Source organism: Anolis sagrei, chromosome 5, assembly GCF_037176765.1.
Source record: "Anolis sagrei isolate rAnoSag1 chromosome 5, rAnoSag1.mat, whole genome shotgun sequence".
NCBI lineage: Eukaryota > Metazoa > Chordata > Lepidosauria > Squamata > Dactyloidae > Anolis > Anolis sagrei.
The window spans coordinates 80,682,727-80,708,891 of record NC_090025.1 but is presented as its reverse complement, the minus strand read 5'-3'; the positions used below and the strand labels follow the sequence as shown (position 1 = coordinate 80,708,891).

Below are 26,165 nucleotides of genomic sequence, written 5' to 3'. Positions count from 1 at the left end.
GTATAAGTCTGGTGGTGCAGAATTGCTTTATTTTGTTCCCAAATTATGTGCTGAGTGAGAAAGGGGTCAATTGCTTACCTTGTTCACAGTTTTTTCCACCATATTGGAGAGGACAGTCACATGAATATGTATTCCATTTGTTCACACAGCTGCCTCCATTCTGACACCAGTTAGAAGTACAGTAATTCTTCTGAGCCAAGCAGCCTAGAATTCAAAAGAAACTGTTTAGCTCCTACACCCAGGTTGTTTCATACACACTTAGCCATGCTAGTAATAATATGTGCATTATCTCACAGCTGACCTTCTGAAATGGGTTCTATTAAAAATACAGTCACCTATGTGAACCAAGAAACTACAATTAAAAGCTCTTCAACATCTGCATACACAAATCTTTGCAACTGTGTTTGATAATTATTTTGGCATTAAGGGCATATATACAGTATTAGTCTAAGAGTGTAAGAAATGCTGCAGAGTGTGTTATCCAGAAGGGCAAATTTATCTTTAAGGTGGGAGGTCTGAATGGTATATATACATTTAATTATTTAATCCCCAGATGGCTGAAACTGCAGCCACCAAAACATAATCGTTGTTATAACTGGAATCTACCCACTATGGGCTCAGTTCAGAAACTTATAGGGGACTCCCACATAAATGAAATGAAGTCCATGGAGAATGGTTTATTGGAATATGTCAGCCCATATATGAGAGCAGTATGTGTGAAAAAAATCTTGGAGTCCTCGTGGACAACAGGTTGGACATGAGCCAACAATGTGATGCGGTGGCAAAAAGAGCCAATGAGATTTTGGCCTGCATCAATAGGAGTATAGTGTCTAGATCCAGGGAAGTCATGCTACCCCTCTATTTTGCCTTGTTTGGACCACACCTGGAATACTGTGTCCAATTCTGGGCACCGCAATTGAAGAGAGATATTGACAAGCTATAATGTGTCTAGAGGAGGGCGACTAAAATGATCAAGGGTCTGGAGAACAAGCCCTGTGAGGAATGGCTTAAAGAACTGGGCATATTTAGCCTGAAGAAGAGAAGGCTGAGAGGAGATATGATGAGAACCATGTATCAAGATGTGAGAGGAAGTCATAGGGAGGAAGGAGCGAACTTGTTTTCTGCTGCCCTGGAGACTGGGACGCGGAGCAATGGCTTCAAACTACAAGAAAGGAGATTCTATCTGAACATGAGGAAGAACTTCCTGACTGTGAGAGCTGTTCAGCAGTGGAACTCTCTGTGTGGTAGAGGCTCCTTCTTTGGAAGCTTTTAAACAGAGGCTGGATGGCCATCTGTTGGGGGTGCTTTGAATGCAATTTTCCTGATTCTTGGCAGGGGGTTGGACTAGATGGCCCATGAGGTCTCTTCCAACTCTATGATTCTATACCATATCTCTTCAATTTAAAGACACACTTTTCCTATATGCAGTAGACATATCTAAAAATGGGGTGCATCTTGGAATTGTAGATGTATCATGTATTTTTGTTGGTGGTGGTAGTGGTACTGAAATTTGGGTGTGCCTTACAATCAATGGAGTCTCACAACTGAAAAAATATGGTGTGTGTGTGTGTGTGTGTGTATATATATATATATATAGAGAGAGAGAGAGAGAGAGAGAGAGAATCATATGCCACATATCAATGCTTTTAGCAACTATGTATGAAAAGGGGACATGAAAACATTTTACCCAAAAATGTAGCTTCTGGTTTTCTATTTGACTGGTAAAATAAACACCTTAATTTGCACAGACCTCAATGAAACAAAAATATGGATTATTCTGCTTCCCACTCTATAACAGGAAGTTTATACCTGCCAGAGTGCCATTGTTGGCTATATAACTGGCCATATCAACTGGTTTGCTGTCAATGGAGAGGTTCCTCATGCAGCCAACAAACTGTCTGTTATGCACCGGAAAATCTTCAGGCAAGTTGGGGACTCCACCAAGAAGCAAAGGGCCAGTGAGATCCAAAGACCTAAAGAGATCAGAAAAAAGGCATCACTTGTCTTCAAGATTTACAAACTATCTTTCCCACAGAAGTAATCAAAAGGTTGAGAATGGTACACAGAAGGTCCGTTCCTTATTTCCCACTACATATATGATGATCAAAATATTTAAAATCAAATAAAAAGGGGACAAATACACTTTCAGCTGTATTTATTTCTTAGAATTTTTAAAAAAATCTCCCACTTTATATTTCTAACATTGCATGATGTAATTTTTATTCATCTTGTCTATAATTGAAGGAGTAACATACTATTTACACAACATTTTATGTAACATTTTACAGCAATTTCCCCTAATATTGTTCAGAGACAAGGTATGGCTATTCGTCTAGCAATATTACTAGAAATAATGTCAAATTAATGATTTTTAAGACACTCAGGAAATATTTTTCACTGCAGGGTGTAAATACAATAAATAAATATGTATCACATTATTGTATCTCCAAAATCTTGGACAAATTTTTAATATTCTCTTTACTCAGATTTGCAAATATTGATTAACAGAAGTGTGTCACTCAAAAGGAATCAGAAATACTTTCTCAAAGCTTCTTGTGAGGCTTAAATGTGTCTTAAAGCTGAGAAAGCTCTTTAAAAATTACCTTTTTCAATTAATGAAAGTATTTAAGTTTAATCTTTCTCTACTGTCATCTGCTCACTCTTAATATTTTACTTTCCTTCAAGTGTCTCTTGATGTATTAGGCCTAAAGCCTAGGTGCTGTTTTGTTATTTTCTTTTTAATTCTGATCCATGTCCCGGAGTGCTCTTTTAAGTTGTTTGAGAAACAACAGCTGTCTGGCCACAAGGAGGCGTAGTTTAGCAGAACAGTATCTCTCTAATGATCATAGTTCTCTTCAGCTCCAATGTTTCTTGCCCAAAAGAAAACTTCAGAGTTCAACAAGTCTGAGTTTGATACAAAAGGGCAAATGCTTGTTCAGTGTAATAATTACACCTGAAATTGAGTTTGCATCTGACACTCACTAATCTAAGAGAAGAAAGAAGAGCTCCTCGGGATATATGTTTCATATTACTAAATCTTACATAAGCAAAAAGAAACAGTTTTTTTTTAATTTTTAAAAAACAGCATCTTACTTTTTTGATCCAGTCTGTGTTCCCTGAGCAGCACATGAGTAGTTTCCAATGAAGCTTCCAAAACGCACAGCCACTGCTGTATCACAATCATCCACAGTTACCACTGCCACCTTCTCCCCTGAAGGTCCATGAGGTATGCCCATTCTTCCTATGTTAGGCTTCCAAAAACAAAACAAAACCAAAAACTCTCAGAAAATCCAGATGTATTTCATGTAGTCTCAATATAGAATCATAGAATCAATGAGTTGGAAGAGACCTCGTGGGTCATCCAGTCCACCCCCGCCAAGAAGAAGGATAATCGAATTCAAAGCACCTTAAAAAATTCCTTGAATATTTTTATAAGAAAGAAATTGACCCAAATACGTATTCAAGTCAAAAGTCATATAGGAACGATTTTAAAATACTGTTATTACACTAAATTAACACAAATGGCTATATATTTATTATCCATCATAACCAACATCAGGATCTGAATGACAGTTTGGTAGATAGATGAAAAGAGGTTCTCCAAATAAACTAAAATTAATGTTTACTGATCAAAGCAATATCCCATATTTTTATCATGTCAGAAGCGACTTGCGAACATACTACAAGTTGTTTCTGGTGTGAGAGAATTGGCTGTCTACAGAGACATTGCCCAGGGGACACCTGGATGTGTTACCATCCTGCTGGGAGGCTTCTTTCATGTCCCCGCAAGCTAGAACTGACAGAGAGGAATTCATGCCACCTCGCAGATTTAAACCGGCAACCTTCAGGTCAGAAGTCCAGCCTGCAGGTCAGAAGTCCAGCCTTGTGGGTTGAGTTAGGTTTTAATAACTACTTGTATTGATTTTTAGCTTAGATTTTAAAATCTGTTGAAATTTGAAGCATATAACCCTTGGATTTGATGTGGATGTACGGGACTGGGTCCCCCTGCTATGATCTGGTCATCGATCGTAATAAAGTTTACTTACTTACTAGCCTGCACAAGGGTTTAACCCATTACGCCACCTAACAATCTAACATCCCAAATCAAAAGCCAGAACTGGAGGGAGCTGCCTCCTGAATTCTCGGATAATGCTCTCAAACTACTGTAGACAACTAAATTCAAAGGGATTTCTCACTGCAACAAGGGACACTGTATTTTAAGGATGGGATGAGTGACTGTAGTGTCCCATCTCTCCACCAGAAACTGCTACAGGTTGGATTTTCCCTCCCACCACTCCTGTGCACATCCAACATTTGCCAAGAGAAGTGATTGGGAATCTACTTCAAGTCATAAAAAAGCCTGTGGGATATAAAATAAGAATGCACCCATTCTTCTGTAAGATAATGGCACTTTCTGGAAATTTCCAGGAGCGTAATTATCTTGCCTTCTCAATAACTCTGATAGTATTGTCAGTGGTGCCACTGGTGGCAGCAAAAATGCTTCTTCACAAGGGCAACATGCCAAAATTCTTATGATACTGCTACTAAAAACACTGGGGCTACTCAAATGAATATACGCTAGCTAATACTCACTTGAAACCGTATAATTCATCAGTACTAATTCATGTATACAAAGTATGAAAACAGATATTGTCCAATCTCTTGGTATCTAAATTTAATTAATATAATTAAATGCCCTGAACACATATGATATTGACACTTAAATAATTCATCACATTTTGCTATGAGGCACTACATTATACCTGACACTGCATTTTGAGATATTTTTGGATAGCTGTTTCCTGGTGCTGGACCCCGAGAGGGGAGTGTATTTTCCATTTCCTCCTAACTGTGTTTACTGTGATCACACAGTCTGGCAGCAATCTGTGTAAAGGGCTTGACATCTGACAAGTGACGCTAAAGTCTAGTCCCCACAAACACTAGATGAAGAGATAAATCTGCCACTGTGAGGGACCACTTCAGGCTGTAATTGAAGGAATCCCATACAGGAACGTTATTTCACAATAAAGTACATGTAGAAAATAAAGGTCATGGAGAAAATAATGCACCCCCCTCCCCCTCACATCTATGGAGGATGAAAGTGGAAAATTCAATCTGAAATTCCATAAACCAGAAACAAGTTTACAAACAAAAGCTGGGCTCTAGTACTAAAAACGTATGGGAATTGCTGTCCCCTTTTAAATATTTTTCTTTGAATCCTAAAACTGATATTGTCCTCCTGGTATTTCAAATTGTTATTTCTTTCCTATCATGGCATCTTGAGCTTCCGAACACAGAAAAGTGTTTTAAATCAGTAAATTTGTTTTCCAAGTTAACAGAATAGTATCTTTTTAATTCCTGAAAGTATGAGAATTCTGATAAGTTTGAGATAATATGATATCTCAAACTTATCAGATTTCAGATTCTAGGATTTAAGAACAGAATTCAACCTATATTTTGGACAGGAACTAAAGTTATACTCCCCTGAAAGGTCGGAAATAAAGCAGTGTGTCATAGAGCTAATATAGTCTGACACCACTTTAACGGCCATGTTTACTGTTATGAAATCCTGGGATTTATAGTTTGGTGAGGCACCAGCCCTTCTTGGCAGAGCAGGCTAAAGGTCTTGTAAAATTATAACTCCCATGATTCCTTAGCATTGAGAAATGGGTAGTTAAAGTGGTTTCAAACTGCATTCATTCTATACTATAGATCAGGTGTGCTGCAGATGCACCCTGTGGCTTTAACCTGGATTGTTTTAATACTAGTGTTGTTTAATACTGTTTTAATATTTGTTTATTTTAAGTTGTATTGAAATGTTTTCTAGTTTTGAGATGCTTTGAGTCTATATATGGAAAAATAAAGCAGGATATAAATAAACATAATAATAATAAAAGGAAGTTTCTAACATGTGATCCAATACAATAACCAGCAGAGTGATCTTGTTTGCTGTGTACTAATCTTGTTGTGTTTCTAATCATCATCATCATCATCATCATCATCCTGCAAAGACTCTGGCACAAGCCAGTAAAAGTGATCCTAGTGGTGATTGGCACACTGGGTGCAGTGCCTAAAGACCTTGCTTCCCTTCCTTCGAAGCCAGCAAAGCCTGGGCTTTGCTGGCTTCGAATGAAGGGAAGCAGGGTGTCTTTAGGCACTGCACCCAGTGTGCCGATCACCACTAGGATCAATTTACTGGCTTGTGCCAGAGTCTTTGCAGGATAATGATGATGATTGGCTTGCACTTAAAACACAATCGTCGCTGAGAAAATTATCATCGGCCAGCCGCAGAAGGCCATCTTACTGGGATCTGCATGCATTATTCGCCGATACATTACACTTGGGAAGTGTCCGACGTGTGATCCAATACGACAGCTAGCAGAGTGATCTTGTCTGCAGTGGACTCATCTTGTTGTGATAATAATAATAATAATAATAATAATAATAATAATAATAATAATAATAATAGTGATAAGGCATCTGCAACTTCATTACTTCCACAGAGGCCTCCAACTTGCTGTCCGCATGCAAAGAAGTTTTTTTTTTTATCTCTCAGGCATTTTATTAGTCTGCTCTTTGCAGAGTGGAAAAATGCTTACTTTAAATTATGGTGCATTCATGAATGTTATTATTTCACCTTTAGCTCTAAAAAAATGAATAATTTTTGCTATCTATAATTTGTCTTAATTAGGTTAGAAATTCAAAGTACTAGCGTCAGGGAAAGCTCTCAAGGCCTTTTAACAAGTTTCAGCATAGTAACCCCTATCAGTTGCCAGCTGGCAGAAAAACTTTAAACTCTCACACCAGGTATTGGGAGCATTTGAGTTTTAAGAACACTTTCTCTTTGGCACCTCTCAATGTATCAAGGACCCCAGGCCCAAATGACTTTGTGACCCATATACGCAACTTATATTTCTGCTGGGCTTCTGTCGGCTCTCTCTTGTCATCTTTAAGAGCATTAGGTTAACAATGTTTACTATTCTATTCCAGCTACCAACTCTAACTTAAAATGGCAGCATACTGCTTCTTGGAAGGTAAGACGAATTTGGACAAGACACAGAAGAAGTCTAGCCTGAACCATATATATATATATATATATATATATATATATATATATATACACACACACACACACACACACACACACACATACACACACACACACACACACACACCTATATTAGACGCAAACTTGCTAACCATCAAGCTTTATTTTTTCCTTCGATGTTGTGATCCATTGGAAGAATCAGACCCAATACATTTTCTGCTCTGCAATTGCTTTCTCTTTCTTTTCTAACCCTCTGAACCCCTCCTTTAACCTTCTTTCTCCTTCCCTTTCTCTTGCAGAAGTCTGAGCGCTCTGACTTTGCAAAGCCATGATTATTGCAACAGCCTTGAAGCAAAATACTGTCAACCAATGCCTGTGCAAGCCCTGTAACTGCAACTTGGTTTAAATATTCTCATAGCCTCCCGCACTTTTAGAAAAGATTTATTCATGAAATTATTTTTTTACCTAGCTTTTTGTTTGCTTAATATACCCTGGATTGTTTCTCATTAATGAACTACTTGATTCCCAATTACAGCAATATTTGCTATTCCCTAGTGCAATTATTACATGTTGATTTCATGGGTGTTTAGTTATAAACAAACAAGCCCTGCAAATGTGAGAAATAACTCTGTGTTAGTGTGAGTCACTGATGAGAACGAACTGTCAGGACATGCTGCTCACAAAGTTCAAAGTTTCTTTATGTGGATGTATTCTCAGAATGTGTGTTATTTCATATATGTTTCTGAACAGTATACAATGTTCTACATCCTACTGTCGCCTCGTGATTTCCCACTTAATGAATACACAGAAAGGATCTTCTCATACTACAATTTTTTGTGGTTACATACACCAGAGAACAAAAAAAAAGTTCTGTTCATCAATGAATACATTCTTAAATGAAAATAGCAGCTTTAAGATATCCCAATCCCCACTTCTCTGTATTTTAAAACAGGAGTGCACACAGATTTCAAAAGTCACTCACTGCAAATGTATTGTACTCGAATACCTGCCAACTGAGTACAAAATATAGAGCTAGTAGCCAGCCTTGGAGCTAAGCAAAGAAGCTTAGATGGCTGTGTGACATGGCCCACGGTGGGGGAGCAATTTCAACTCTAATTTTACATTCCTGCTCCCCATTGGATCTAATGGCTTTTAAATTCTTTTGCGAAAATGTGTAACCCTCTCAGGCTTACCCAATTAAGCTCCATGTTACCTGAAAGCCATCTTTCATTAGCTGGAAATTATGCCATCACTTTGCATTCAGGGGTAAGCCTTCACTGTTGTGCAGCTAGATTTACCAGTACAAGTGCCTATTATTGTTAATGGGAGCTATTTAATACAGTCCCTGCTTGTAGTGCTAAAATGTACTTCTAACTCTTTTTCCATATACTGTTCTTATATGAAAGTGGATTGTGATTTAGCCTTCAAAGGCCACTTGCTGTGCCATGAAAAGAAAAAGGAAGTAGTAGGTAGGACTAACAAAAGACTTAATTACTAAAATTATCCAAGGATCTTTTTTCAATGTCATTTTATATTTATTTCATTTCACTAGGTGGTAGGCCCTCGGCAGCATCCAGAAAAACCTTTTTTCAGTTTTCAATAAATCCAGAGGTACTTAGCTGCTACTTCTGGGCTTACTGAAACCTTTTCTGTTCTCCAATTCTTTTTATTCAATGTATTCTACTGGTATCCCATCTTTCCTCCAAGAAACTCAAGGCAGAGTATATCACATTCTTTTGCCACCCCCTTTATCCTCACAACAATCATGTACTACAGGACAGACTGAAGAAACATGAGCTGCCCATGGTTAACCCAACCATCATCAAGTTTTAAGGTTCAGTGGAGGTTGCACTACTAATTCAACAGTCTGATCAATACACCGCAATGGGGCCCCTTCTACAATGCCATATAATCCAGATTCGCAAAGCAGATAATCCACATTATCTAATTTGAACTGGATTATATGAGTCTACACTGCCATAAAATCCAATTCAAAGCAGATAATCTGGATTGTATATGGCAATGCAGAAGGGGCACAAGTCTCTGATGAGTATGTTTCTGGGTTTTTCTTTTCTCCTAAATACAGCTTTGACAGGCTCACAAGGGAGAGAAACACAGGAATCTCAAATACCCACACTTGATTTTAAGAGTAACTATCTAAAAGCAAACATCTGCAAGTTCAAGAGTGGTTGGTATTTTATTTACTCTCATAATAGCATGAAATGGGAAGTGGAGAAAACTTTTATTCCAAATTACTGTTGAGTAGTCACATTTTATCTCATTACCTCCGTAAAAGATTTGGAGGGAGGGTGGATGCTAGAAGTCGGACAAGGTTGCAAAACAGGTCTATTTGAGTGCTCACCTAATATCTGTCAAATTTCAAAAGAGTCTTTTGGCTTTCACAGCAAATCCCCATCGATTATGCTATCAGGACAGAGGACACATGTGTTTTACCTGGATTCCAAAAACAGCACAATCTATTATCCTCCTGGATTTAATCAGAAGATACTAGAGAAATAGTCCAGATTTCTATGTGCTGGGTTGAACTATCTCAATATCTTGTCATAGAAGGAAGCGAAAGGGTTTTCCCTCTGTGCTTCCAGACTCTGTGTCCCCATTTGCTTGTCGCCTATTCTATCATCTCTCCAATGGCCTAGGGCTGGAGCTTGCTGTTCTGAATACTTTTTCAGTATCTACCAACCTCAGATGATTTTTATCATGAGCTAAGAGGGTTTTGTGCTCACCAATGAGAAATAGAGAGTTTGCCTGGATCAGCTTTTTGCACCTCACTATGAAAGGTTCACATGACTGCACAACCATAAATCAGCATGGTATGATTAAATGTTATGCCTGCCATACTCTGAGTGGATCACAAGCATGGGACAAAAATTACACTAAAATTTTTAAGTTGCGAGCAAGCTCTGAATAAGAAAACAAAAGATTGTCACATGGCAGAGTTCTGGCTTTATTTAAAGATAAATGCATATGTATGTTCTGATAGGCACATGCATTAATCTCATGCTGCAAGCATTTTACAAATATGGATCTTTAAAATCTGGGTGACATAGTCTCTATGTGTATTGCATTATCCTTTAATCTCCAGATCTCATCTATAATGTTTACCACAATGCCATCTGTATCTTTCACAGATAGTTAAGTGGGTATTTGATTGGATAAGGTATCTACTTTAACATGACATCCATCAAACTCTTATTGCCTTTGTTTTTATGCTTTGGAAAACAGAAATGGTGGAATGTTCTATACTGTCCATTTACAAAGCCTTCCATAAGTATTCATTGCATTGCCTCTTCCACATAGGGCACTTCTCCATATCTAAAATCCAGCCTTGCACTGCCACACAGAAGATTGCAAAACCACTTTCATTGCAGTACAAAGACTTCAATGTGGGATAAGATGAGGATGAGGGGAAAATACAGATGTCTACCCTACTGCATGTGCTCAGTCCTATATGACTGTATTGTCAACAGCGGTCAACGCAAACATGAGGAATGGATGTCAATTATATTTGAAATCAGCCTCATCAAAAGTCTTATGGATAGGTGTCCAAGTCCTGCAAGTAGGATGTGCTTTCTGGTTATATGGTCAGTGTAGATGCCAATGAGAATGGGCCATTGTCACATCACACCTAATGTGAAACTCATTCTAAAATGGTTGAATATGATTTGATGTATATGAAAATGTGCATCATATCCAGAGCCAACACTTATATGCACTGTCAGTGGACCATGACTACAAATGGGATGGAAGCATGCTAAATTAAGTACACCGAAGATAAACAATTTATGCCATACCTAATATCCACTGGATACAACTCTATGTTTGATAGATTTTATTAATTTAAACAAAAGAAAGATCATGAAAATTTGCTAACCGTAAAATACGGTAAAATGACCGCAGTAACTGTCATAGCCATTAACTAGGATAGAAAGCTGGTGAAAACTTGGCTTTGGAATGTAACATTTGATGAGTGAGTCAATAACTCTTGACCACATGGACGGATAGTGATAAATTGTGATTTCATTTTGACGACTTGGCCTTATGTAATTATATGTTTGTATTTTATGTATTAGTGGATTATGAGATGTGATGTTTTATACTATTGTTTATGAATCTTTTGTTGTGAACCGGCCTGAGTCCCTCTTCGGAGGTCGAGAAGACCGGGTTATAAAAGTTCTAAATAAAATAAATAAATAAATGCTGTAAATGCTCAGGTATCCCAGTGGGCTTCAGAGGAACACAGGCCACAAAAATGAAGTTTCTGGGGTATAACAACTATTTTGAGATAGAACGGGACACAAAAGCGTGAAATAAATAAATAAATAAATATTTTCAAAGTAAGTACCACACAATTAAACAGAATTTTTTTTTCCGGCCAGGGTCCATCATACCTTTCCTTCTCCCATCATCGGAGGTCGCAACAACTAGCCCAACGCAACTTACTCTATATACTGGGTCCTAGAGAAGTGCACTTGGAAAGTATCATACGCAGGTCTTTTTCTATTTCTGCCCCTGCCTTATGGAATTCCTTGCCACCCTATATGAGAGCCATGCGTGACTTAGGGCCTTTTACTCTAGCACTTAAGACCTGGCTTTTTACTAGAGAATTCAATTTTTAAATTCTGTATGTATGTATTTTATCTTTTACAAGCTGTAAATTGCTTAGAGCATTCTCGGATGGAGGGTGATTAGTAAGTAATTAAAGATGATGATGATGATGAAATAAAACTTTCAAATAAGAGACAGATTTTTTTTTCAAATTTTGCTACACAGTGTAATCAGCCCTATTTTCTTTCCTTCTCCCTCCCCCCTGCTCTTTTTCAGCACAAAGATTGGACCAGAAGGTATATAAAAACAAATATCTGACAACAGAAACGAAAGTCCTTGAAAATTAGACAAAACAAACGTGACTGCATTTGGCACGAGCCATCTTAGTCTTCTGCAGAGGTGGCATATTAAGAATATTTTATTAATTTGCTCCAGGCACACATATCCATTGGGCTCAGACACAAACATTGCTTGTGGAAAATGAAGTTCTTGTTTTGGCAGCAATCCTGCACATAATTAGGATACTGCTTTCCCATTGACTTCACTAGGATTAGGCAGTCTACATTCAGGATTATAGTCTTTGGTCTAGTTCAAGTAAGACTGAAAAAGGCCCAGTTTCAAGTGGGGAAACTTTCATGTAGAAATAATAATTTAAAAAATCAAATGGAAACTTTGGTTATCTTCCCATTGGATGCAAAGGAAAAAGAGGAATGGGCACGCCTGAGTGCTCTTGGCATAACAAAAAACATGGCTACATCTGAACCAGGTGTTTATATTTTACCAGAATTAGGCACTGCTCTAAGATAACCCTTTTTACAAGCAACAACATAAACAAAAGCATAATTGAGAAAAAAAGGATTTGATTTTTTTTGTATGTCACGCCAATTTTTAGCATTTTTGTATGCCATGCCAATTTTTTTCCAGTAGTTAATCAGTACTAGACCACTCACTCCCTGTTCCAAGTGGTTAAAGGTTAAAGAAAACCTGTTTCCTACTGATTTTTAAAAAGCTAAATGAATGTTTTCTTTTCATAGTTGTGCAGCCAAAGGGAGAAAAAGTGTATTACCAGTTGTATTTGTGATTCAAACTGATCATGTTCCAGATTTTCCTTCTTGCAGCAATTAATAGAAAAAGTTGCAAACTAGTATCTGAGTATGCAGGAACAATTCTGAAAGCCCTGGGTGCATTTTCAGTTCAAACATGTTCAGTCTCATTAGGCAGATTGCCAGACTCGGAAAACCCTTTCATTAACCTACTGGTCTGAGCCCAACAGTCTATGTATGAAAGGAACGAAAGCCTCCGAATTCTCAGGCAATACTTGGCTGGTTCAGTGCTAAAAAAAACCCACTAAATGCTTTGCTATGGGCACGTTCTTGACTGAGCACAGCTATCAGAGTTAAATCTGGGTGAAAATTAAATGAACTGGAAATAGTAAATAAAGGCACAAGAAGTTTAGGAAGAGATGTGATGTTTGCAACCTAAAAAGAAGCTGGCAGTGAACGGCAGACAAGTTTGAAGTGGGGGGTTGTAAGGCATGCAGATTTAAGCAGGCAATTAGGTAACTGGAAATTGAGAGGCACAGAGAGAAAGCTAGTAACGTTAAACTCTTTGATTTGTTAAAGCTGCCTTACCTCACCTTTCAGAAGGCAGCAAAAAGAACAGTGAACTGATATACTAGGCTGAATACATATTTTCAAACACTTTTGCTAGTCATCAAAAGTTTAAAAAAATGAAAACTGAGTGCAAACTGGAAGCCCTTCTAGGGTAAGAGACAGTACAAAAATACTTTAAATACTTTAAGTAATATAAATGGATGGATGGATGGATGCTCCCTTTGATGTGCCTCATTCATTTCTTTCCTCCTCCATGCTCAGAAGAGACACTGGATTCTGAACATGTTTGTGTTTGGCTGGAAAAAATGCACACCAGTATCAACACCTTTCCACTTAAATCCAAGATTTCCACAAACTTAGAGATGTACCTCATCACTTTTGTTTTCTAAGAAAAGTTAGAGATTTGATTTCTCAAATATTATTAGCAGTAAGTAAAGTTTGTTGATTAGTCCACCGACCATATCAACAGTAAAAGACAAAAACAAGAAAATATACAAATAGACACTATTCACTGTCCTAAAACTTCTGTGATAGTGAACATACATTAAAACACAATTAAAACTTGATTAAGTTAAAAGTTAAAGATAATTTAAAATATAATCATTAAAGTGCCAAGGTAAAGCTTCATACCACAGAAGTTAAGGAAGAAGGTTAAAACAAAGGTTAAAATAGACCAGCTATTACACAATCCCAATCCAGTTCAAATATCTGCGTCACCCCTTACAGTTTACCCCAATCACCTCCAAATATGCAGTACTCAGCTGCATTGCTTTATATAGAAAAATATTATTAGCAATGAAATCAGTTTCAGGAAATTGCTGCAACCATCTAATCATAAACCCAGGGGTCCTCAAACTAAGGCCCGAGGGCCGGATACAGTCCTCCAAGGTAATTTACCCAGGCCTCGCTCATGGTCAACCTAAGTCTGAAACGACTTGAAAGCACACAACAACAACAACAACAACAATCCTATCTCATCAGCCAAAAGCAGGCCTACACTTCCCATTGTTAAAATTGTTCTTCATTTTAATTATTGTATCATTTTTAAGTGTTTATGCACTTCAAATAAGATATATGCAGTGTGCATAACAATTCATTCATGGTTTTTTCAAATTATAATCCGGCTCTGCAATAGTTTGAGGGATTGTGACCTGGCCCTCTGTTTAAAAAGTTTGAGGACCCTTGATAAACCATTCGTTATTTTGTATCTGTATGAATGCCTGCTGGTCACACAACCTCAATGTTTTCTACTGTTGCTTTTCCCCAAAAAACTCAATATGATACCCACCTTGCCTAGCTTTATATCGAAGTGCAGTGTTCATAAATGTGCTCCAAGATGTTCAATGGGATTTAGTGCAAGGAAGAATGCACAGAACTGTAATATCAGAAAGGGACATAGAATAACAATCCTAGCTGGAACGATCACCTTAGAATTCATAAGGGTGTGGATCCAATTTACACAAGTAAACTTGCTTCTGGTTCATTGCTCTTTTACAGGAAGAGAACCTTATAGATCTGGAAATACCAGAGTAAATCATAGAATCATAGTTAAAAGTACACTATAGATGTCAGAAGTGGAAGGGGAGACTTGATCAGATTTCAGTTTTGGAAAAAGTTACCTCACAATGGCTGAGGATCAGCTCAGTCATGTGGTATGGCTGCCTGGGCACACTGCCCACTGAACTCTCTGCTTTGTCCAGACCAAACTCAAATATGTGAATGTGTCCTGCCTTCAGAGGGGTGTATTCCCATCCTTCTTGTGAGTCATTATATGTTTGGAAGGGTCTTCTTTTTCACATCCTGCCATGGTTTCCTGGCACACTGTTTGTGCAAGTAAAAATGCAACAATAATAATAAAGCATTATTTTCCAGTGCTTCTTTCTTTTCTTCCTCCTCCACAAGCAGATGTTAAATTCCTTAAAGACCTTGGGTTCCTGAAGCTTAAGTGTAGATAAGAGTTCACTTCAAAATCCTTTCAGTAAATTCTTCAGGTGCCATCTAAATGACTGCTAGCCTGAGTATTGTGCCATGTTAAATCCTTTCTCCCATTAAATGGATTATAGAAAAATGCCCATCACCACTGTGAAAAGACATCAATGTGAAATTTACATATGCCATCTCTTAATGTCCTTTGTTGGCAAGGTATGATAGACCAAAGCTATCATATTTTTAAAAAATTTAAAATCTAATTAATATGTATTCCCTAAAGCAGTGGTTCTTCAAGTGTACTCTGTGGAGCATTTCTGGCTCCAAGAAGCATATGGAGAAGCTCCATCCTCCTCCTCTCTACCCCCTCCCCTTCTAAGAGCATTCCATGAGAAACTTGGGGCTCAACTAGAAACGTTTGCTTCACAAATTATTCCACAGCTGAAAAGGTTTGAGAACCCCTGCCCTAAAGGCATGCCAGGTATGGCAGGTGGTCTTATTCTTTCTTGGCTCTCTTGTCCACTTTCCTCAATTTCCCAAACTTTTTTCTTACCCATATATTTCCTGCCTACTGACAGCTGCAGTCCCTCTTTGATTCAAAATGGGGTTTTATTTCTCTTTTCCTGCCTCTTTTCTTTAAATGTTTGGTGTCACTTTGCACTCCAAGTCCATACTTTTCAGCCGAATGTCTTCTAGTCTCATCTGTTTAGCCACTCTGTCTTTTCTCCAATCTCCTATCCTCCACAGACATAGAGAAAAGCAGAATTTCACTAGAGCCATTTCCTCTCATTGTCCCGTCTTGCTAAATTCCTCCCTATGTCCTCCAACCGCACCTTCAGATGTCCATCTTCTTCACCTATCTCATTTTTTGTTCCTCTTTCATAAACCAAGCATTTTTTAACCATCTGTCTTTTTTTTTAAATCATTATTCCTCTACCTCCTGTTGCATCAAAATTGTGAAACTAAGCAAATTTAAAAATCTGTGTGAATTTTCAATTGTAGGTCCTCAATCCAATTCACAAAGCACCATTTGCTTTCAGGATCTGTGTGAGTTTTTAATCCCAATCAACTGATCACTCATTTTCACTTCCTTCACAATAGGTGCACTGCACATACTGTATTCTGACACATCGTTTTATGATCATTGAAGCTAGGACAGCCAATCAGTGTCAAAGTCTTTACCAACATAAGAACAACAGAATAGAAATTATATGGTATTGATAGCAGTCTGTAATATGCTTGGAAGATACCAGAATAATCAGACTGCATGCTGACACACTTAATACACACTAGTGGAGAAACTAGATGCCAAGATAATTAAATATAGACAGGCCCACTAGAAATGACAATGATGCTTGATAAAGTAGAAGGCAGTAGAAAAAGAGGAAGACTCAATGAAGGAAGCCAAAGCCCTGCAAGACCTGAACAGAACACTGTTGATGTAAGGATTACTAGGTTTCATTTAGGGGTTGTCATGAGTCAAAGTTGAATTGATAGCATTTTATACAACAACACAGTAGACAAAAAGGAATTAGTAAGAAAATAAAATAATTACATATGTATAATCTAGAGCCCTGTGCTGAAAGGAGGGAGGATATGGATTGTGAACACACCAGACAGCTTCTTGGCCTAAAACAGCTCACTCCCCTTCACATGACAGCATTGTTCCCCATGCTATTTGGAGTTCATGGCCAGGGAGGCAAATTAGCAGGTGAGGGTCAGGTGAGGAGCTTAGTTCTTTTTAAAATGTGCCCAATAGAATACCACTTCCAACAAAATAGCAAGATGGGTTGCAAATGACATTTCTATAAACATTATAAACAAGCAAGGTCTTACCACTAGCTTGCTCTGTTGGATTTAACACAAGAATAAGGTAAAGGTAATATGTACTGGTGCTTGCAAGATTTTAACATTTTGATGAGGGGATTGGAATAACAGGCTTGATACTGTGAATAATTTCTATGAGATGTTGTTGAGGGAGGTTTTCTAAAAGTGTCAAGGTACTTCTCCCTTAATTTATTACGATCACTGCTCTAGTAAGAAATGGAAACTGACACCCATCATGGAAGTGACACCCAAAGAGAATCTCTCCTTACATTAACCTTCTTATGTCCAAAGATGTTCAGCTTAGGCTCTGCCCTGAATGCTCTCACCAGGGGAAATATTATATAGTAGAAAGGGAGAGGAACTTTTTTGCATCCTGGTATCCTGACCCTGGGATGCCCTCTCCAGAGAGGTACAATTGGAGCCCCCAGTGGCACAGAGGGTTTAAATCCTTGTGCTAGCAGAACTGAAGACCAACAGGACGGAGGTTTGAATCCGGGGAGAATGTGGATGAGCTCCCTCTGTCAGATCCAGCTCCCCATGCTGGGACATGAGAGAAGCTTCCCACAAGGATAGTAAAACATCAAAATATCTGGGCGTCCCCTGGACAACGTCCTTGCAGATGGCTAATTCTCTCACTCCAGAAGTGACTTCCAGTTTCTCAAGTTGCTCCTGACACTAAAAAAAAACAAGCACAAATATTCTAGCTTGGGTTCCCCCCCCTTTTTTTTTGGACCCTCACCCCTTCCTTTTCCTACTTTTCCTTCCCATATTGTTCTCACACTTTTGCTGTAAATCTATCGTGATTTTATTAGTTCCTTCACTCTCCAATCTTCTGGAGACAAATTATCTTCAATAAAAATAATTATTAAAACATATTCTAGCTTTACTTATTTTATTGTATTTATTTAATTCCCCAGCTGCCTTTCAAAAGTACCAATGAAATTGTATCAACTGGGTATTACTAATTTTCGTTCCTATGATGTCAAATTCTAGACCACACATTGGGTCTTGCTTGCCTCTTCCCATTTTATGTATTACTAGCTGTCCCCTGCCACGCGTTGCTGTGGCCCACATGGGAGATTTGGCCCAATTCTATCGTTGGTGGGGTTCAGAATGCTCTGTGATTGTAGGTGAACAGTAAATCCCAGCAACTACAACTCCCAAATGTCAAGATTCTATTTCCCCCAAACTCTGCCAGTCTTCACATTTGGGCATATTGAGTATTCGTGTAGTTTGGTCCAGATCCATCATTGTTTGAGTCCACAGTGATCTCTGGATGTAGGTGAACTACAACTCCAAAACCAAAGGACACTGCCCATCAAACCCTTCCAGTATTTTCTGTTGGTCATGGGAGAACTATGTGCCAAGTTTGATTCAATTCTATCATTGGTGGGGTTCAGTATGCTCTTTGATTGTAGGTGAACTATAAATCCCAGCAACTACAACTCTCAAATGACAAAATCATTTTTTTTAATGAAGGACATACATTGGGTTGTTAGGTGTCTTGTATCCAAATTTGATGTCAATTCGTCCAGTGGTTTTTGAGTTCTGTTAATCCCACAAACAAACATTTTTATTTATATAGATTCACTGGAAACAGAGGGATTCCATGGAGAGCATATGCTTTCTTGTCTGATTTTGAATGGATGGAAGACCACCAGAGAATGCCAGGGAACTTCAGGTAGGGCTATGAAAAGACTGTATTGCTGAAGCCAGTCAGAGTTGACAGTATTAATTTAGTCTATTTAATTCATATGCCATCCTTCTCCCAACTTGGGACTCAAATGCTTGATTAAATGTAATTTTGGGTGAATGTAAATAGTTTAACAAAATGTAAAATTTTGACCCAGTGTCTTCAGGCTTCACTAAGGCAGATACAAAGTACAGTTGCAAGGCTGCATCATTGCAGTTGGGGCCCCACAAAACAACCTGTGCACCAACAAATGCTATAAACTCCATGATATACTTAGGACAATATGTCCCCATGTGCTATTCTTATGCTTTGATGTCATAGTCATGGTCTGTAACATAAAACACCAATAAATATTAATGGAGTCGTCTGTAAAACTGAGGCAGATATTTCCAAAATAAGAAATGCAATGCTTTTCTGTATGAGCAGACTTCATTCAAAATCTCCTCTGAGACCATTATATGGCTGACCAGCTAGCATATCATTAACACAGACAAAAACACTTGGGGCCCGTTAAAGAGATGGTAAATTAAACATGCAAGCCCCCCTGCAGGAACCAGGCTTTGTGTACAAAGAAACAATAACTTTGCTTCTTAGCTGCATCACTTGACCTGCATCTGAGTTTTGTGTAACTGAAGAGTGCCCTGCAAGCTCTTCCAGGCAGAAAGGGCAGAGACATTTCAAAAATAGTCTTAAACACTTAAAAAAGTCTAAGTTTCCAAACTTTGCCTAAGCCTTATAATATTTATGTGTCATAACCTTTATGTTTGAAAGCTCTCGAAAGGAAGAGGTTCAATTCCATTTTACATAAAGATGATTTTGCTTTGCTGTTTACTGGTTGATGAGTCACTTGATCAATATGATGTGATACACACAGACAGACATTCAGATCACTTGTTTAATATTCCTGGGCTCTTTCTGCCCTATATAAGTCTCCAACTGTCTAGGTCAGGCATCTGCCATCATGAACATCAAGAATGAAGAATGAAAGAGATTTGTGTGCAGCAGATTACTGAGATCATCTGACTCTCGTGTCTTTTCTCAGACGTAGACTGCAGTGATCCCCTTGTATCTATTTCAACACTTGTGGCACAGATTTTGAAACTTGACACATTTCCAGAAACACATAGGACCATTCTACTGCTAAAATGATATTATATGGGTATGTTTACAAATTAATCACATTTAGTATACGGTATTCACAAGGATCTACACATGTGTTGTTGCATGTAATAATGTCAGTGCTATTACGCATGTTTCCTTTTCTCCGGGCTGAACAGGACAAGAGGAGATGAAGTCAGAAAGGAATAGGCACAGAGAAAAAAAAAAGACTATAACACTTCAACACATTTCTTTGTGGATATTATTGTTTTCCAGCTTACCTCTCATAATGGTTACATCTGTCATCCTACTATATAACATTATTCTTAGGAAGGTATACATGGTATACTCATAAAAAGAATATTTTGCAAATATTCGCAACACTTGTGCTGTATAGTTGCACAGTGGAGCCCAGGTGCACAAGACAGAATAGGAAGGCAATCTCTCTAGCACAGTATCTTTCATGTCCTGCTAAACACGAATATAATATAATACTACCAAATTCAGTTCACACTGAAACAGATGTTATTTTCTGTCACAGTCTTGTTACAATAATCTTCTTCAATGATACTGTTTATGTAGATAATCCCTCTCAATCCTTTAATGAATTAGTTCTGAACCCATCAGGATTTAATATCTCGAATTCTATCTCTCTTTCTGCCTCTGACTATAATAGCTATTAGTGACAATTAAACCACACAGTGTGAAAATAATGCTATGATTTTTAGCAAATGTATACCCTTACATGAATTCATATTAAATGAAGACAGAATTTAGTATTCATAAAAATATATCGAATCCCTCGGGAGATGCTAGCGGGGTACAAATAAAGTTATAATAATATAATATAATAATAATAATTCCAGATACATTGGTGATTATGTACTATACCTCTGTATTAATACTTGGAATTAAATCTTGGAAGTAAAGGGATAGGACCAACTGTATACATCTTTTCCACACAATCAAGGGAGATCACATCAAAAATGCCATGTTGCCAAAACAGGTTTTGGCAGTTTCCAGGTTTTAAATATTATGAAAATACTGATGTACTTCCTCCAGAATTGGTGATATTCTTTCATTACTATAGAACCTTTCTGACATCACTCTACAAATCTGTTCCACCAAGTGGGAAAATGTATGGATCAGGTATTTGGCAGCACAGAGGTTCTAATGGGATGGAAAGCCCTGATTCAGTGGGCACTGGATAAAGTGCTATTAACTCTAGATCTTAGCCTAGGGCATGAGTTTACAGATAAACAACTCCAACACCAATGAAAATAAGAATAGGGAATTCCATTTTTCAAAGTATACCTATTTTGCCAAGAACATAAACAGCTGTGTTTCTAAGCATATGCACTACGTAGTAAGCTCCACCAAACTCAGTAGCACTCATTTTAGAATAAACAAAATAAGTAAATTTACAAATAAGTTTATTCTTGACTTTTCTTTTAAATCAATGGATGGTCAAAAGAGACAAGCTGATAATGATTGGCTCCTTGGGAGGTACAGAACTACAACTACAAAAGCAGTGAGCTGGGGAAGAATTTAACTCACTGACAGAGCAAATGCTTTATGAGCAAAGCTCGCAGGTTTAACGTCAAAACATGTTGATTGTTTTAAAACAATGGCTATCAAGTGATATGGAAACATGGGGGGGGGGGGGGGGTACCTGCTATTAAACATAAGCAATACAAGGCTGGAAAAAACAAATTTATTTTCCCATGTGATAAAAACTAATAGCTTTTAGTTGATGTATATACCTGACTAAAAATTTAAAAGTAGTTAACCTTTTTTGCAAACTGTTAAAGGAGTCCTCTCTGGTTAAAAGGTCTTCTGAGTGCAGGCTTGTCAATAATTTTTGGTTACTGTTGAGTCGAACCATTAGTATTCCTACTATTGATAACTCTGGGATTAAAATAACTATTTTGCACATTCTGAGATTACAATCTAAATGATGAAAGTGGAGTTTACCTATGATGTTTGGAGAGTTTTGTTTTCCACTAGATAAGGTTGAGACAGCTAGGGATTGGTGCACAGTGGGATCCAGTATCATCCCAGAGTATAGCATGGCTGTGATCACATAACAGGTTCCTGCTATCATTATACAAAACCTTTTTTCCAGAGGGAAATGAGATAATCTATCTTTCAGCTGCAGAGGTATCTAGGACTGCATGACATGTTATGCTACCGAATGAAAGACTGCAGAGGTTCAGATATTTTTCTTTATGTTTTGTACAAAACAGTGTTCAATTACCCCATCAAAGGCTTCTATGACATTACCTACCAAACAGAAAAACAAAGTATGTACAGATTTCTGCTGGCCCTGACTTATTCCGTTGGAATTAAAAAGACCAAGTGCTTCATTTTCTTAAAGAGGTGCAGTAATTAAATTGTGTTCACATTGCGTAATCTGACTGGGCCTTTCCCGCGAAAAAAAACATGCTCAATTTCATTTTGGAGAAAGCTTCATTTTGCATTTAAGAAGAAAGATAATTTAGACAGCTGATTAAAGATAGCACATATTACAGGAAGGAGACCTGGAAACACATCAAAGATTTTTTATTTCAAAACCCCCTGCTCAATCAAAGTCTTGTTTCCTTTTAAGATTTTTTTGTGATGGTATTATATTGTAAAGATACTTGTGCAGCCTTGAATTTTAAAGCATAATTCATTCAAAGTGGCAATAACTCTGGAATTTAAAAATACTCTGTATTCTTTGATAGGGAACACAATTCTGCTGTCTTTAAAGGGTTTTTTGTTTTTTTTGAGGGGGTCACATGAAGTTGCATTTATGCTTAAGGGATCTTTGAAACTATTACAATTTAGCTAGTTTGAATTTTATGAAGAAAAATAAGCTAACAGCTATTTTAATGTCAATGTGAGCACACAAGTTCATTAACACACTTGTATTGTAATACAGTCAAAAATACTTAAAATGTAATTGAAATCACTGAACATTGAGTTGCTCGCTGTGAAGAATTTGCAAAGCACTTTGCAGATAAAGTCATTCTGGTCTGTTACAACTTGGATGCTATTATTGACACTATTCCAAAGGATGTAACTTTGGCTCCTGCTTGTCCAGTGTTGATGGATACTTTTCAATTGGTGCAACCTGAGGATGTGGACAGGATGCTTGGAGAAGTGAGAGCTACCACATGTATTCTAGATCCTTGTCTTTCCAGGCTGATCAAACAGGACAGAGGGAAATTGACAGAGTGGATGAAGCTGGTGGTCAATGCCTCCTTGGAACAAGGCAAAGTTCCAACTTGCCTAAAGGAGGCAGTTGTGAGACCTACATTTAAAAAGCCATCCCCAAACCCCTCTATAATGGACAACTATTGGAGAGTGTCCAACCTTCTCTTTTTGAGCAAGGTCTTGGAACATGTGGTGGCCACGGTCCCCCAACTCCAGGGATTTCTGGGGGAAATGGATTATCTAGATCAGGCATCCTCAAACTGCGTTCCTCCAGCTGTCTGTGCCTTCAGCTCCCAGAATTCCTGACAACTAAACAAGCTCATTAGGGCTTCTGGGAGTTGGAGGCCCAAACAGCTGGAGGGCCACAGTTTGAGGATTCCTGTTCTAGACAGATTTCAATCTGGTTTCAGACCTAGCTATGGAACAGAGACAAGTTTGGTTGCCTTGGTGGATGACCTACGCAGAGAGCTAAACAGGGGGAAAATATCCCTGTTGGTTCTCCTGGATCTCTCAGTAGCTTTCAATAACATTCACCATGGTATCCTTCTGGGTCATCTCAATGGGATGGGACTGGGAGGCACTGTTTTAAAGTGGCTCTGATCCTTCCTGGAGGGCCGTACTCAGAAGGTAGTGCCGGGGAAATCTTGCTTGAACCCTGGCCACTTACCTGTGGAATTTCTCAGGGTTCCATTTTGTTCTCCATGCTGTTTAACATATACATGAAACTGCTGGGAGAGGTCATCTGGAGTTTTGGAGTACAGTGCTACCTATATGTGGATGACACCGAACTCTATCGGCAGTGGCCAGGAGGGTCTTTTCACAATTAAAACTTGTGTGCCAACTGCGCCCAATCCTTGAGAAGCTAGATCTGGCCACAGTGGTATATGCCTTAGTTACATCCCGTCTGGATTACTTTAATGTTTTCTGCCTCTGAACTCAGAAACTTCAGCTGGTCCAAAGGGCTGCCAGGTTGCATACCGGGACTGGCTATACAGAATGGACAACCTGCCAGTTGCAGTAGCTCAACTGGCTGTCAGTTTGTTTCCATGCACAATTCAAAGTTCCGGTTATGACCTTGAAAGCCGTAGACTGCATCCTCTTGTACAAGACAGATAATGTAGGGTATAAATAAATATAATAATCATAATAACTTTCATTTGAAAATATGTTGCTACAAGTGTAAAGAAGTAAATATGGAAGAATAAAACAAACTACATATAATGACAAAATGACCACCCTGCTATCTATGCTTTAGAAATGTTATAGTTCAATGATTAGAAGGTAGATCAGGATTGACTGGTAAATCTTTTAGTGATCTGAAAAAGATTACTGGGAATTTCTGACTACCATTTTTTTTAACTAAAAGCGAAAAATATCACACTTTCCCCCCAGAGTTAGGGTAATAAAATGAAAAAAGCTGGTGTCAGACAGGGAGTAACGCACAGAAGGTATCTATGCAGGGAAAACTGTGAGCTACATTCAGTCGTGTGTCTTCTAACAAATCCCCGGATTAAATCTCTGTAATTCTATGGATATGATTTTTTAACACGGTTCAAGCCAACAGATCCCAAGGTTCTAATACAATCTGCTGACTCCATTATAGTAAAATGAAAAAACCATCCCTGCTGAGTAATTCGGAATTTAGCAGCAGAAAAGGAAGCCAAAAAACATACAGCCTAAAGAGTTACTAGAGACACCAATTCACATAAACATTATTTTAAATGTCTCTTTAAAACAAAATAGGAGCACATTTTGTGAACAAGTTAAGAAAACTCAAGAAATACACAGGCTGAGAATCCATTATCTGGAATTCTAAAATCTGAAATATTCCAGAATCTAAAATTGTCCACATGGATGGCTGAAATAGTGACACTTTTGCTTTCTCATGGTTCAACACACACACACACAGACACAGACACATTGTTTTGTGTAAAAAATGGAGATAACTCCCACGTTGTATAAAATTCCCTTCAGGCTATGTGTATAAGGTGTATATGAAACAATAAGGTCATGTTTAGACTTCACTCCCATCTCCAAGATATCTCATTATGTACGTATATGCAAATACAGGTATTCCAAAATAAATTTTGAAATCTAAAATACTTCTGGTCCCAAACATTTCAAAGAAGTAATATTCTACCTGCACTTGCATAAGAGGGTATACAGAAGATAGCAATGCAATGGACATTTGAGAAAAGTCATCAAATTGACAAATATTAGCAAAATATTGTTATGAAAAGATCCCAGCAGCTGAAGACAAAAGAGCTGAAATTATTCCAAAGTATTACTACTACTATTATTTATTTATTTATTTGGGGTTCTTTTACCCCGCCCTTCTCACCCCGAAGGGGACTCAGGGCGGCTTACAGAAACGAGGCACAATTTGATGCCTGCATCATAAACAATCGTACACAAAATTACAACAATTCACAGTTGACATGCATGCATTATAACCATAAAATCAATAAAATCATTAAAACCAAATACAAACCCAGTTTCTCCTCTTACATGGTCAGCGTTTGTTAACACCTAGATCTAGTTTTTCGTTCCATTCATCCATCCTGCTGGTCTTACTTGCCTGATTGTCCGATTTAGTTGCCAGAGTGCCCAGAATACTACTACTATTACTACTACTATTATGCTCCTGAGTGATATTTTGAGTATAAATATATTTAATAAGACTGCAGTTATAATAGATTCTAACTGTAATAACTAGGATTGTTGTTTTCTAAAACAGAATGCTATGCGGACAAATGAGTATATGAATCAGATAAAAGTTGGCAGATCAATGCATTAATTAAGCATTTCATTGATACAAAAAAGAAACATATGTAGCAGGGAATTATTTGAATAGAAATCTAGAATGGAAAGACACTGGAACTGTTTGGACAACATTTCTGTTAATTATAAACTGGAGTTGAAGAGTGAAAGAAATGGAAACAGTGCACAGTTGACTATAAATGTAACCTTCTTTTCAAAGTTGGCCTTTGCATATAATTTAAGTGAAGAAATACATTTGAATTATATTGTGATGTGTCTGAATATGATCAAGTTTAGGCATAACATCCCATTTATCTTGGCACAACCTATAATCCCTAAATTATCTCTGCCTTAACAAACCCCTCATGGTAACCTTTTTTTAAAAAAATCTGCAGACTTTGTTAAAACAAGAGTCTACACATGAAGTGCCTCTGAA

General features: G+C 37.8%; 1 protein-coding gene across 4 annotated transcripts in view; it reads right to left on the bottom strand.

Annotated features, from left to right (window-relative positions):
- CELSR1 (cadherin EGF LAG seven-pass G-type receptor 1) overlaps positions 1-26,165 on the bottom strand; it is a 192,884-nt gene that overhangs the window by 60,617 nt on the left and 106,102 nt on the right. For all 4 annotated transcript variants that reach the window (XM_060778417.2, XM_060778420.2, XM_060778421.2 and 1 more), the window contains exons 6-8: positions 3,094-3,251; positions 1,810-1,973; positions 79-204 (exon numbers count right to left, since the gene is read on the bottom strand). In XM_060778417.2, the coding sequence (XP_060634400.2) occupies positions 79-204; positions 1,810-1,973; positions 3,094-3,251 (448 nt within the window). The remainder of the gene's footprint in view (positions 1-78; positions 205-1,809; positions 1,974-3,093; positions 3,252-26,165) is intronic.